The sequence below is a fragment of the Pygocentrus nattereri genome, chromosome 30, assembly GCF_015220715.1.
Source record: "Pygocentrus nattereri isolate fPygNat1 chromosome 30, fPygNat1.pri, whole genome shotgun sequence".
In the NCBI taxonomy this organism is placed as follows: domain Eukaryota; kingdom Metazoa; phylum Chordata; class Actinopteri; order Characiformes; family Serrasalmidae; genus Pygocentrus; species Pygocentrus nattereri.
Genome location: NC_051240.1, coordinates 9,882,333 through 9,897,958, shown reverse-complemented (window position 1 = coordinate 9,897,958; position 15,626 = coordinate 9,882,333). Strand labels below are relative to the sequence as shown.

Genomic DNA, 15,626 nt, shown 5'->3' with positions numbered 1-15,626 from the left:
ATTATTTATATTGCTCTGTCTCTCTCAAGAAAGAACCTTTACTTTTGCTCTCTGACTCATTCTGTCCATCTCTCTCTCTCTCTCTCTCTCTCTCTCTTTCTCTCCTGTGTTTCTCTTCCCCTCCTCTTTCTTTCTCTCTCTCTCTTCCCTCTCTCTCTCTCTCTCTCTCTCTCTCTCTTTCTCTCTTTCTCTCTTTCTCTCTCTCTCTCTCTCTCTCTCTCTCTCCAGAGAATGCAGTTTCATTGCTCCACAGTCTAGTGCCATGGGGCTTCATACCCCTCTAGCTGACTTTTACTGTTAAGCATACCATCTATCTAGGTATCTTTCTGTCTGTCTGTCTATCTGTATATACAACCTTTTTTCTTCATATGCCCTTTTATTTTCTTGCACTTTTTCTGCTCTTTCTCTCTCAGTCTGTAGAAACTGATTGAGAAGTGAGGCGTGGGTGAAACATTACTAATGAAAGTAAATATTAAGTGAATGTATATATTGCCCAATGCGCATTACCATTATTTGCTCAGCCTGCGGGAGTTAGCCTCATTGAATTTATCGTTCTACCAAGGGCATTTCATTACAATCAAAATCCATTCAATTGTGCAGTGTGAGAGAGAATGAAGAGCACAGTGGGGGAAGAGCGCTAGATCAAATGAAGTAAAACCTTATGAATGTGACATTGATTAAAATGCATGTGATGTATTAAGAAAGGCCCTGGATATTTTTCTCTTCCAGTGTTTCACTGTCACACTCTCTTTCCCTCTCGTGTTCTCTCTCAGAGCATGACTAAGCCTATATTGGTCTCCATATGAGATGACTAGGGTTAAACACTGTGGGCCAGAAAAATTCTTCAAGAAATAAATGATTCATTTAAAGAAATGATGCATGCAACAACCTACAACTCATAACAGGTCTATATTCAGAGTTCAGTACCATAGGTAAGATTAAAAAGAAGAGGAGAATGTAATATAAACCTTGTGAAACAGTCCAGTCCTAAAATCTGATTGGCTGAGAGTCAGTCATACATGTGCATATAGTGTGCATTTGAACAGCTTATGACTGTCTCACAACAACTGAACTCTGTATTCCTGCACCATGAAAAATCCTTGTGCTTTTAATGGAATCATCTTTGGCCTCTTTACCACTGCAGGGCCAAACGGTTGTGAGCACACAGGTTAACTGTCCCAGTGGCGTTCAACAGGGAATGCTTGTCACGGTGACCTAACCATATTAGAGGCCAGAGAACCGTTCGGTGTGATGAGATAATCACATAGTTATTCACTGATTGATTGTACATTTATGTGCCACAGCATATTACTTCATAATTTCAAACCCAAAAGCAATTAAATAAGACAAGTTTAATCACATGGTTGCCAAATAAGTGAAAGCAGTGCATGATTTTAAATCCAATATTCAATACATCATAGCTTCAATTGAACACCAGTTTCTAATTGTTACAACTATACTTCACATACACTCACCAGCCACTTTATTAGGTACACATTGCTAGTAAAAGGTTGGACCACCTTTTGCCTTCGGAACTGCCTTAATTCTTCATGGCATACATTCAACAAGCTGTTAGAAACGTTCCTCAGAGATTTTGGTTGGTTGTTTGAGTTCCTGTTGCCTTTCTATCATCTGGAACCAGTCTGCCCATTCTCCTCTGACCTCTCACATCAACAAGGCATTTTCGTCCACATAACTGCCGCTCACTGGGTCTTTTCTCTTTTTTGGACTGTTCTCTGTAAACCCTAGAGATGGTTGTGCATGAAACTCCCAGTAGATCAGCAGCTTCTGAAATACTCAGACCAACCCGTCTGGTACCAACAACCACGCCACGTTCAAAGTCACTCAAATCACCTTTCTTCCCCGTTCTGATACTCAGTCTGCACTTCAGCAAGTTGTCTTGACCACCTCTACATGCCTAAATGCATTAAGTTGCGGCCGTGTGATTGGCTGATTAGCTATTTATGTTAACAACCAACTGAACAGTATATATATATATATGTATGCAGTGGGGAAAAAAGTATTTAGTCAGTCACCAATTGTGCAAGTTCTCCCACTTAAAAAGATGAGAGAGGCCTGTAAAAAATGAGGAAAAAAAATTCAGAAAATCCCATTGTCTGATTTTTAAAGAATTTATTTCCAAATAATGGTGGAAAATAAGTATTTGGTCACCTACAAACAAGCAAGATTTCTGGCTGTCACAGACCTGTAACTTCTTCTTTAAGAGGTTTCTTTGTCCTCCACTCATTACCTGTATTAATGGCACCTGTTTGACCTCATTATCTCCACGCAAGATCTCAGCCCATGGGGTCAAAATGATCACAAGAACGGTGAGCAGAAATCCCAGAACCACACAGGGGGACCTAGTGAATGACCTGCAGAAAGCTGGGACCAACGTTACAAAGGCTACTGTCAGTAACACACTACGCCGCCAGGGACTCAGATCTTGCAGTGCCAGACGTGTCCCCCTGCTTAAGCCAGTACATATCTGGGCACGTCTGAAGTTTGCTAGAGAGCATTTGGATGTTCCGGAAGAGTACTGGGAGAATGTCATATGGTCAGATGAAACCAAAGTAGAACTGTTTGGTACAAACACAACTCGTCGTGTTTGGAGGAGAGTGAATGCTGAGTTGCATCCAAAGAACACCATACCATCTGTGAAGCATGGGGGTGGCAACATCATGCTTTGGGGCTGTTTCTCTGCAAAGCGACCAGGACTACTGGTCTGTGTACATGAAAGAATGAATGGGGCCATGTATTGTGAGATTTTGAGTGCAAACCTCCTTCCATCAGCAAGGGCATTGAAGATGAAACGAGGCTGGGTCTTTCAGCATGACAATGATCCCAAGCACACTGCCAGGGCAACAAAGGAGTGACTTCGTAAGAAGCATTTCAAGGTCCTGGAGTGGCCTAGCCAGTCTCCAGATCTCAACCCCATAGAAAACCTTAGGAGGGAGTTGAAAGTTCATGTTGCCCACCGACAGCCCCAAAACATCACTGCTCTAGAGGAGATCTGCATGGAGGAATGGGCCAACATACCAGCAACGGTGTGTGCCAACCTTGTAAAGACTTACAGAAAACGTTTGACCAAATACTTATTTTCCACCATTATTTGCAAATAAATTCTTTAAAAATCAGACAATGTGATTTTCTGAATTTTTTTCCTCACTTTGTCTCTCATAGTTGAGGTCTACCTATGATGTCAATTACAGGCCTCTCTCATCTTTTTAAGTGGGAGAACTTGCAAAATTGGTGACTGACTAAATACTTTTTCCCCCACCGTGTATATATGTGTGTGTGAGTGTGTGTGTGTGTGTGTATATATATATATATATATATATATATATATATATATATATATACAGGAAAGTGTAACTAGTGAGCATTAGCTCAACACAGAACAGGTTTGATTCTGACTAACAAAAGATTTCACAAATTTAGGTGATGACTCAAGTTTGAGGAAGCAAAGTCGGATGGCTGATGTTAGAGGAGCAGAATGCCGAGGTTGAAGCTCTGCTCTGGTGTCTGGAGCTGGAGCCTCCCAACTAAGCTACTGCTAGCCAGGTTCTCTCTCCTAGCTAGCTTATCTTAGCTAAAGAGACACAAACACCCCAGTGCACATTCAATTTGACTAACTCTCTACTATAGCTCTACTATCACAAGCATAGACGATAAAAACAGCAAGAGCAAAGTGATTGGTGGTGGAGTGACAGAAAGCTGAAATCAGACCGGTTCTGTAGTGATTTAAGCACTAGGCTAAGCTAATATGGTGTGTACGGTGCTTCCCATCGCAATACAAGCTTGGCTCTAACAAACACCCTTTTTTGATAAAAACACCCTTTTTTAGAGGATAAAGACTCATATCTGAGACCACAGTCTTGGAATGACTATTGTTGAAGTGACAGAAGGATAAAAAATACACTCGTTCTGTGGTGATTAGAACTGTGTGCTGCTTGATGACGCTAATGCTAGTGCAATCAGCCAGCTACAGGTGAAACCCATGGCAGAACAGGCTGTTTCAGTAAGAGATGCTCAAATATCACCTGTTTAGAGGATAAAGAATCTGAGAGACTGGAGGTGGAGCTGAATCAAACGTGTTTTGTGGTGGATGGTATTTTTTCTGTATTTCCTGGTTCTGATTTAGTTGGACAACCGATGGAAAAAGAAACCATAGCCGGTCTCATTAGTCTGGACCAGCACAGAACGGCCCTGAGAACCATTTGGCTCAACAGTGAAAAAGAGGCTTTTAACTTTAATGCTGCTCGCATGGACCCCTGAGTGTACTGATGAAGCAAATGCCTGTTTTTCGTTTGAAGAAAGGGGCTTATAACTCATTTACTTGAATAGAACTAGGCTGGTCAGCTGGCTAACAGGATAAAAGATAGTCAACAGGCTAAAAAACGTTATCATTAATATCACAGGCTTGAATTAAACTACTTGAAATGTCTAGGTTTCAGTCAGAAGTAGCACAAAACCCAGGCTGAATCCCAAATGGCGCCGCACTCTTTAAACAGTGTGCTATGTAAGATTTGAAATTCTAGCTTTAGGCCAAATATTATTTGTACTATTTGTTGAGAATGGATGTGACTGAATGAAGTGTGCAGAAGCCATTATTTACATTGTTATGTAGTGCACTATGTAAAAAGTGGAGAGTTATTTGAGATTCAGAGAGGCACTGTTGGATTGGTGCTAGAAAAGGCTTGCAGTGGTAATCTGGTGACCAAAAGGTACTTATAAATATGAGCAAAAAACAAAAAAAAGATCATGAAATGACCACAGTATACAGTTATGGGAGAGAGGTCATGCATTACTGTTATTTTTTCATTGGGAGGGGGTTTTAGGCACTGTGCTTCATGTCATGCCTAAGAACACCCCTTCCCTGGTGAAAATTGCAGTAACACATGGCCTCTCATGGCTTAATGCTTTAATAAGCAAACCATTAAAAACAGTGTTTCAACAAAACCTCCCAAGGTAAACAATCACATCAGTTGACATCCCCCTCAAACAAATTTAGTTCTTAATTTCTTAAGAAGAAATGTCTTTTTAACACCCACTTTTGCAGCTTTCATGAAGATTCTGATATTCAGCAGTTTTCTTATTTGGCATTTGGGTCTCACTTTATTTGGATAGTCCACTATAGTCCCCTATAAATTATCTACAGATGATCAAATTGTTAAACTATCTGTTGAAACTCAGCTGATTCTAAACAGTGGTGGGGTTAGGGTTAGGATTTGGACCAAGGTTAGTGCCAGGACCAGGGTGAGGGTTTTAGGTTGAGGTTAAGGTTAGGATTAGAGCCCAGGATGTTTTCCAATTTAGCAGATATTTAGTTGAATCTAACTTGAAAGTAAATTAAGCATCTACAAAGTATCTAAAGTGCACTATCCAAATTGACCTTTTCCTATGACCTTTCTCAAGAACAAATTTAAGGAAAAATGTAGGAAGATGTAGGTGAATGAGGGCCATTTTTCCTTTCCTGTAAAGGCGGAGGACAGCAAGGACATTATTCCTCTTATCTCAAGCTTTGATCTCTGAGAAAGACTCTGAGATTTTCACACATAAACACACATACACATTCTCTCCAGCACAAGAAAAGGCAGAATCTTGTTCCGAATCCGCTCCTGGGAACAAGGGAGTATCCAACACCAAGCTGGCTTGTTTTCCCTGCTTTTCATCTATTATTTTCATTTTCTCTCATTCCATTTGTTTTTGTGTATATTCATTCACTCAGTATTCACCTTTCCACCTCTTCTATTAAAGCTTTATTGGATTTCAAGAGAAAGTTTCCCAATACCATCCCATCACACCAAGAATTCCACATCACCTAAAGCTGCCCTGGATATCCTGTAATTCACACTGTTACACATTAATATATACCTACCATGAGATTAAACATGATGATCAAGTCTCTCAAGTCTGTTAGCTTCTTGTTAAAGCCCACCATTCTTGAGATTAAGAGGATTTAGTGGCCTTATCCAATCACCCTTGAGACTTCAGGGCAAATCAACATTAAGTCAAGGGCAATCATTTCTGATGGAGGAGGCTCTTGGGCGAGTTCTTACTATGATTGCTCTGATCTATTTTGCAAGTTAAACAGGAAATATCATTACTATCTCTTTAGTCTCAGGCCTTTATTGCTGTACCCTTGAAATTCAACCAAGCAATCTTATCCAAATTATGTGTCATTAATGCTCGAGTGATTCTCAAACAAGTTATTTTATGGAAGACTGCAGTAAAAGATGCAGTGAAAGCGAATTGAAGGAAACATTTAAGAAACTGTGTGAGTGAACAACACCTGACAACCTTATTCTGAGAGTTTGCGAACAAAATACAAGCCCTCAGCAGGAGAGAACTGACAGATCTAACAGAGCTCAGACAAAAAGCAACAAGCTTTCTTGGGACTGGCCTATTCGACTGAGAGAAAAATCAAGACTGTGTCAACAAACACTAAAACAAACACTAAAACACATAAACCATTCACAGCAGCTGAGAAAATAATATTTCAGAGTTATAAGTGCAAGGTGTCTCTACGAAACAAAACAAGATGAAAGCCATAAAGAATCACATCTGAAATGTGCAAAAGAACTTACTTGGGACTCTGTTGATGGCTTTAAGAGGTCGTAATACCCTGACTGTCCTGATGGCTGTGAAATTTATGTTCTGAAGGTCCAGAGAGTATTCCACAACCCTAGAAAGACAAGGTTATGAGACATGATAAGTGACACAGTACAGGCTAGAAAACAATAAATGTCATAGTGGTGTACCCCAGGGCCCTCCTTTAGGATCTATGTTTTTTTTCTGTTTTACTCCTATAAAAAGCAAATGTAAGACAACTGACTTCCACATCATAAAGCAAATATAGATTGAGTACAGTGGTGAATAATTAATTAAATTTTCACAAGGATTTTCTCATTGCAGGGTCAATAAGTAATAAGCTGATATGAAAAAAATTGGAACTGTAGAGAATAATAATCAAGAATTCCACATCATCTGTTGCTGTTCTGAATATCTTCAGAGAGCCATTATCAGACCACTGCACACTCATATATACCTACCAAGAGATTCAAGATGAAATTTATGTAATATGCTTCCCTTTCAAAGACGTGATATCATTACTTAGAATGCATCTTGATAGTGGCTGCTTGGCTACCGCAAAGCTTTTAGAGATCTTCTATGACAGTGATGTCTTAGTGTGCTGAGAGAAAGAGAATATGTATAAAACATGGAACAGATATTAGTCAATTATCTCCCTAAGCGTATTAACTCCTATTATAATCTCATGCCATGCCACACATCATGCCCCACTTCTGCAGCACTGCTGCACATTTCCATATAGTACAGCTGCATATATGCACTGATGTGCTTCCCAGCGCTCCTTTGAAGACCAGAGTAATGCATATATAATCTACAGCTCAGTTAGGTTTAACCACCAGCAGTCTTCCAAATATAGGATGACGCCACATCCTTTGGGAAAGCGCACTGATAAAGCTAATAACTCAAAGCCGGTGGATTCGCTCAGCAGACGGAGAAAAGTGCCAACTCCGGCTCTTTCCACTGGACCCTGCTACTTCAGGTAAGAGATGGGGCTCAAAGAAATTGATGTCAATTCGAACCATAACAAGCCAGATTTCACAGCAATTTCAGGCACACTCCAGTCATCATTAGAGACCATGAGGATCCTGAGAGGAATGTGTATGTGTGTGCGGTGCAGACCAGGTAAATTTGATCTGCAGACATGGTGGGTAACGAGGGTAAAAAGCATGTCAGTCTGCTGCCCCAGACTACTTAAGGCCTTCAGAGACTGCAGAAACATATGGTGTCATCCAAGACCACCAAGACTGTCTGCCCTTCCTTTTGTTTGCGTGAAACAGGGTTTAATAGAACATTACTATCTGTATTTGTTAGTTACTCAACAAGTTGAAGTAGTTACTCAAATAGTGATCATTACAAATGACTAATTACTTCGGTCACACTTTATTTGGATAGTCCACTATAGTCCCCTATATATTATCTAGAGATGATCAAATTGTTAACAAACTATTTGTTGAAGTCAGGTTTAGGGTTTTATGGTCAATTGAATGGATATTTAGATGAATGTAACTATCTACAAAGCATCTAAAGTGGACTATCCAAATTGAATTACTTTACTTATTAGTAAGGTAATCTCACTACTTATTTACTTCTAAGTTACTCTCTAAAACCCTAAAAGTACAAATCTTTCCCGAATGGAATGTACAAAGGAAATATCCAAACGTCTTTGCAATACTTTATTTACTATCCTGCACAGTGTTCACAGGAGACCTATGAAAGAAACAATGGACAGAAAATTAACAAAAGCAACAGTAAAGTGAAGTCCCAGTTCACCTTGAAAGCCTCCACTGTACCAAGAATCTGAGCTGTATGAGCAAGAATGAGAGCAAAAGGCTAGAATCACACAGAACTTGGAACCACTGGCTGTATATATAATACACTATATGGCTAAAACTATGTGGGAACCTATCCCTCACACCTATATGAGTTAGTTGATCTTTGGGGTGTGTCTGCAGGAATCTGTGCCCATTTAGTCCAAAAAGCATGCACTGAAGTCAGGTATTGATGTGGGACAAGAAGACCTAGCTTGCATTCAATGTTCCAATTTATCCCAAAGGTGTTTAATGGGATCAAGGTCAGGGCACTGTGAAGGCACTGGAGTTCCTCCTCATCAAACTGGTCAAACCACATGTTTATGGACCTAGTTTTGTGCATGGGGCACAGTCATGATGGTGTGGGAACTCTTGCCTCAAAGTTAAAAGCATGTTATAGTCTAAAATGAATTTGCAAGGTGCAGCATAAACATTATTCTTCAGTGGAGTTAAGGGGCTAAGGCCAAACCCTGAAAAACATCCCCGGACCATTATCCCTCCTCCACCAAACTTCTCCTGTTAGTACTATGCATTCTGGTAGGTAGCACTATTCTGCCAAACCCAGGTCCATCTGTCAGACTGACAGATAGTAATGCGTGATTCATCAGCGCTCCAGATACCTCCATTTCACAATAATAGATAGATAGATAGATAGATAGATAGATAGATAGATAGATAGATAGATAGATAGATAGATAGATAGATAGATACTTTATTGATCCCGAAGGAAATTTAGGCAAAAATAGCACTCATCAACAGACTTGTGGCAAAGGTGGCATCCTATGACAGTGCCTTGTTTAAAGTCACTGATCTATTCTACTCTCACTTGTTTGTCTATGAAGATTGCATGGCTATTTGCTTGATTTTACACACTCGTTAACATAGGATGTGACTTAAACAGTGTTTATTCTGTGGAAAACATGTTATTATTTATGTTCAGTTTCATGTGAGCCATGCATTCACATAAGAAAATCAAGAGTGGGGAGGCACTGACAAAAATGGTCACTTTAATCTATCAGTTAAATCTGGATCTGTATTTGTATCTGTTTATACATTATCTGTTCATTCTGCACTGCACTTGTGTAACCAGTTTCAGGCACAGGCTAACAGACACCGCTGGACTGCTGTTTCTAATCTGGTCCCTCTCCGAATGGTGGCATAAATATTTGAGGTGACTCTCAGGCCTGTCTTTGAACTGGGTGGTCTGGAGCTTTTCAGGGACGTGCAGCAGAGAGAAAACTGCTGCTTTCTCCTTTCTGAATGTATTCCTGCAGTGTTTATAGAGCTGCTGGAGCTGAAAAAAACACTGGAGCTTCTTCAGCCACTGTGCTGAGGGATGCTTTAAGAGATTCTTATTAAATCAGCCAATTGCTGTAGTTTTCTTCCACACCATATTTGTCTAAATATTTTGACATTGTTTCTATGAGATACACTGGGACACATGGGATCAAAAGTTGTCCCTAGTGAAATAATAATAATAAATGTTAGCTTATGTTGAAATATTGAAGGCAACAGGTTGCATGGACATGCTGGTTGGTGTCAGTTTAACTAAAGCAGTGTTTCTTAATTAAAAAACTCAGGGGTTATTTCTTTTATCAAGCACACTGGTTTGCACTCAGTTATATGTGAAGTTCAACTCAAGTTAAAAAATAACAATCTGAGAATATTTTGGAAAACATGCTGCTTTAAATGTTTAAATGTAAGAGCAGAAATGTGGTTTCTTGAAGGCAACATTGGTTGTGTATATTGTTATTGTTATAATGCCAAGCTTGTTACAATATGAGAACGATTTTGGTGCATATAGGACAACATACTACACTATATACAAAAATATACATGACATGTTTTCCAGCAATCTGAAGAACCATTTCACCATGCAAAGCACCAGTTAAGCATGCAAATGGTTCTTTGATTGCTCATAGCTCGTAGAAGCAGTCTCTCTACTAAAGAACCCTTGAAGAACCATTTTTTCAAGAGTGTAGATATAGCACCTATCTGATTCTGGGTGTCAGGCTGGTATCAGCAGAAACTTCTGGATGGTTCTTCCTATGGGGTGAACAGTAGTTGAGTAGTATATTAATTGATTAACTAGTGTATATACATATATGTGTGTGTGTTAGTGATACTTTTTTTATTTTTTTTGATCCCACAACCGGGGAAATTCCACCTCCGCATTTAACCCATCCATGAAGTGAAACACCACATACACACTAGTGAACACACACACTAGGGGGCAGTGAGCACACTTGCCCGGAGCGGTGGGCAACCCTATCCACGGCGCCAGGGGAGCAGTTGGGGGTTAGGTGTCTTGCTCAAGGACACCTCAGTCATGGACTGTCGGCCCTGAGGATCGAACCGGCAACCTTGCGGTCACAGGGCCAGATCCCTAACCTCCAGCCCACGACTGTTTTTACCATTCCAACTTTGCAAATAAATATATAAAATAATAATTATTATTATTCATTAAGAACAATTGAAAAACCTTCAAAGTATTAGAACAACAGAAAACTAAATGATGATCTGTGTATGAAGCTGAAGCTTTTTATGTACATTTGCTGTTCCAACTTAAATGGTGCATCACAATGTAAGCACAGATGTGGAACAGAAAATTCTAATATAAATTCAACATAGTGCTTGTTTTAATTGCAGAAGCCCTTAAAACCATTCAAATAGAGAGCTGTGTTCCTTTTGTTTAACTTGCTTGGGAAAAAAATGGTAAGGAGTTTAAGTGTGGAGCGAGAGCTTATTACAGCTATTGATGCTTCACTTGTTTCTAGCTTATGGAGAAAAACGTGAATTCTCACACTTCACTTCTGAAAATAAGCCATGCATAGGCACAGGAGTCTGACGATGGTGCTGCATAATAAATGTACAATAGCGCAGAAAATTGTATAATAAATTTACAGTTCTGGAAAAATGGAAATGAATCCATTAACATGAAACGTTGAGTCTCAAGCCATCAAATTTGTGACTCGAGTCTGAGACTTGAGTTATTTATCTTCTTTCTACTTCCTTGTAAAATTTGTATGCTTTTTAAATCAACATACATTTCAAATACAGTCAGAAGTACAGTAGTAAGAAAACCTTATGAAACATTTAGGCCTTTTCAGCATATTTGGACATCATGATGCTGATTTCGTCTTTATTTACACAATGTTGATGGATAACTTTGATATAACACTTAAAATGAACACGTTTGTTGTTCTTTATATAATTAAAATAAACAGAAATGTAATATCCTTATGTGGATAAAGTAAGCACACCCTTATATACACTCCCCAAGCCCTTACTATATAGGAGCACTTTGTAGTTCTACAATTACAGACTGTAGTCCACCTGTTTCTCTGCATACTTTGTAGCCCCCTTTTACCTTGTTTTTTAATCATGGGGACTCCCACAGGATCGCCACAGAGCAGGTTTTATTTGGGTGGTGGATCATTCTCAGCACCGCATTGACACTGATGCGGTAGTGGTGGTGTGTTAGTGTGTGGTGCACTGGTACAAGTGGATCAGACACAGCAGTGCTGGGGCTTGGAGTAAATATATCCCTAAATTGAATGTCTTCTTAGTCTCTCTTGCAATAGAAATCAGAATGACATGCAGAGAATCTCAGGAGGCTAAGAGCAGTGAGATTTCCAGTATTATTGAGTTGTGAAATATTGATTTAAACTAGTTTCCTGTTAAATTATTACAAGTGTGCCTGAGTTCCACTGAAAGTTTCAAACTCATTCAATTAAATGAGCTAAAAGAGCCCACCAGGCATTCTACACAATGAACCAATTTAGCCTTAAATGTTCAAATACACATTAGAGCCTGTTTCAAAATTAAGGCCATCAATTACACAAAGTTATTCTTCTTTATATTACCAGGCTTGTTGCTCCACCCTGGTACTCCCTCCACATTACATTTCCTGCACCTGTTTTTTGATTGTGGACTCATGTCATTTAAAGAAACTCATATGCGGTCATCATTCAAAATGACCTGAAATAATACCTATAACTCAGAAGATGTGTGTTGGTGTGTGTCTCTGTGGATAATGAATAATGCAGAAATATAGAATATATGCAGAGTAAATGGTGGACTTTCTCTTTAAAGAGGACAAAAATACAAAATGTATCTTGGGATAGAGTTAACAATGGGTTAATATTAAAAAAAAAAAAAGAAGAACAACTTAGTCATTAATAACTTATGATCAGCAAACTTTCAGTGCCTAGAAATGACCAAAAACAAAGTGAAGGACTTTTGTGAATTAAAAAAATAAAAACTAATTTAATACAATGCACACTGTGCACTAATTGCAATGCAAATCAAAGCAAGTCCTACTTTGCTCTGAGAAGATAAGAGAAATAATCCTTATTTCATATTCCAAAAATAATTTCAATAATTATTGTGCTTGCAGCCTCCAAGGACAGAAGCTTTGGCGTCCTAAAGTAGGCATATTTTATATAATGGTAGGATAACATAAATCAGACCCCCCCCCCCCCCCTTTCAATACAATTGGTGATTAAAAAATAGGAAAAAAAAATAAAAACATGAAATTGAATCTGTAGCCGGGCAACAGAACTGCTGGCGCCACAATGCACTCTGTGTTGGCCACCATCCAAAAGCATGAGGTATTGGATGAGTGTTTGTGACCAAAGAATTTTTTTTGTAATATTGGCAGATTTTTTTATTTATTTAAATAATAATAATAATAATAATAATAATAATAATAATAAGAAGAAGAAGAAGAAGAAGAAGAAGAAGAACATTTCCCACCTTTCCCATAAGCCATATAAACAAAAACAACAGTAATAACAACAAATATATTATGACCCCAAAGCAAATGCAAATGAAAATAAATAAATAAATATACAAGGACAAGATCAACAAGAGTTAGCAGGAGAATATCCAGAACAATGAGAAAGATTTATTTAGTGAGTGCACTCCATTTGCACACTTTCTCTAGTGGACAGGCCTAGTGAGTTAATAGTTCACTGTTACATTCAGCACAGTCTGGTAACAACGACTTGCAATAAAATAGAGACCTTCTGCATTATTAACAATGCAACACTTGCAAGGATACAGCCAATAAATTGTGCACTGCAGACAGTTACTCACTGCAGACAAGTATGCATTACAGAAAGTATGCATTTCAGACAGACACACTCTGCAGTCAATATGCAATGGAGACAGTTATGCAATATAGAAATTAGCATTGCTGGGAATTACACACTGCAGACAGTTACACATTGCAAACAGCTCTGCATATTAGAAAGTATGCATTACAGCCAATTACACACTGTAGACAGTTACACACTGCATGCAATATGCATTGCAGACATTATGCACTGCAGACAGTTATGCATTATGAAAAATCTGTATTCCAGACAAATACATATTGGAAACAGGTATGTACTGCACACAATTCTGCATTGTAGAATTAACATACTGCAGATAATTACATATTGCACAGTTATGCACTGCAGACAATATGGATTATAGAAATTATGCACTGCAGACAATAATAGTTTGCATACAGATCTACAACAATAAAAACTATACAAAGTAGTGATGATAGAGACAAGTAAACAATCAATGTTTCAATTCTGCTGGAGCCTTACTTTAAACTGGACAGTTACTCTGCACTACATCTGATCTGCACTGATTCCTGATCTCATCATCATATACACTTCCAATTCACCTGTAAAACTGAAGTGACTGGGTAATTTTGCTGAATGATTTGTCCATTCAAATTACAACTTCATGTGGTAATGAGCAATTGAACAAGGTTTGTTCAACTCAAATAGATACTTTGAATGAAACAATCCACAGTAAAATGACCGTTTGGATGAACAAAAGTAACATTTTACATCAATTCAAACCACTGGAATACTTCAATCAGTGTTCGCCCTGCTGCGTGTCTGTCACTAACATCACAAGGTCTGCAGATCTGTTGGATTCTGCCTGAACGTGCTCGGAGGAAAGAGCCAACTGCCAGCTCTGTTATGTCAGCCAACAGATGCCTGTGCTGACCTGCATTGTGCCAGGGATATGGTGGGGGACAGGTGAGGGACATCCTCCCTACCCAGAGAAAGCAAGATCAATAGTGCTGTCTTGGACTCACGACCATGGATGGCTGTAGTATCAACAGTCAAAAAACACGCAAGACTTTGCAGAACTGATTAGGCATGAGATTAGAAAAACTCAAACATTAAGTTGGAATATTTCTTGTCTTTTTCATTTTGTTTCTCAAGCTGAAATTTAATGAGTGTTAAGTCTTGATTTTGAGTCATTGTGCTGCATGTCTTTCAACACACAAGTTTGTGTTGCTGACTTGAGTACCCCTCTATGTTGATAAGCTTCTGTCTTTCAAGTGGTGAAAACTCTCCTAGGATTTCCTTCCAGCTTCTAATTCACATTCTTTTCCAAGTTGCAATGACATCGCTTCAACACAATGGAACCTATAGAATAACAGACTGTGTCTATTTGTGTATGAATATGTATTTTGTAAATGTTACTGCTAAATAAAGGGGGATACTTGGATTATTGGAAGGCTCCATATGTCAACAAGGATTTTTGGATGCAAAGCACCATGTTAAACAAACAAACAAACAAACAAACAAACTCACTCGCTCACTCACATTTAGCAGGCAAAAGATTCTCCACAAGTGGTTTTTAAGAATGGTGCTCTGCATTACACTGTGAGTTTTATTATCATTTTTCTTTTATATTTTGAGATCAAAATCTGTATTTATTTGGCAGTAGACAGATTTTTAAATCATGCTGAAAAGAGAAATTAACCCATAGGTAGCAGAAATACAGACAGATAGACCCAATCCAATTTCTTGTTTTTACCCCTACCCCTTGTTAGAGTGTCACCCTAACCCCTTGGAACTGAGTTACAAAGGGTAGTGGTTGAAATCTTGCCCCACGAAATGTGACACCCCATTTAAAACTCAACTCAAATAAATAAAAAATTTTAACAGCTGTGCTCTGTAGGTGACCCAGCCCGTCTTCAGTGATTGCAGAGGAGGGAAAAGTTCAGCTCCTCACTGCTGGGTTTTAGTTACATTTAGGGCATCAGATGATTTCAAAGAGGGGATATAAGACAATTATTCTTCATTGCCCACCACTAATTCTTTGGTGATGCAAAGCTGAAGTCAGCTATTCACCAGCTTCTTGTTTGAATTTTCCCGTTCCACCTTAAGCATCACACTACTGGACTATTTAAGGTGGAATCGG

General features: G+C 38.8%; 1 protein-coding gene across 2 annotated transcripts in view; it reads right to left on the bottom strand.

Annotated features, from left to right (window-relative positions):
* The window catches only part of LOC108430011 (voltage-dependent T-type calcium channel subunit alpha-1I-like), a 362,256-nt gene that overhangs the window by 174,663 nt on the left and 171,967 nt on the right, over positions 1 to 15,626 (bottom strand). For both annotated transcript variants that reach the window (XM_017702138.2, XM_017702139.2), the window contains exon 5: positions 6,591 to 6,688. In XM_017702138.2, coding sequence (XP_017557627.2) covers positions 6,591 to 6,688 — 98 coding nt within the window. The remainder of the gene's footprint in view (positions 1 to 6,590; positions 6,689 to 15,626) is intronic.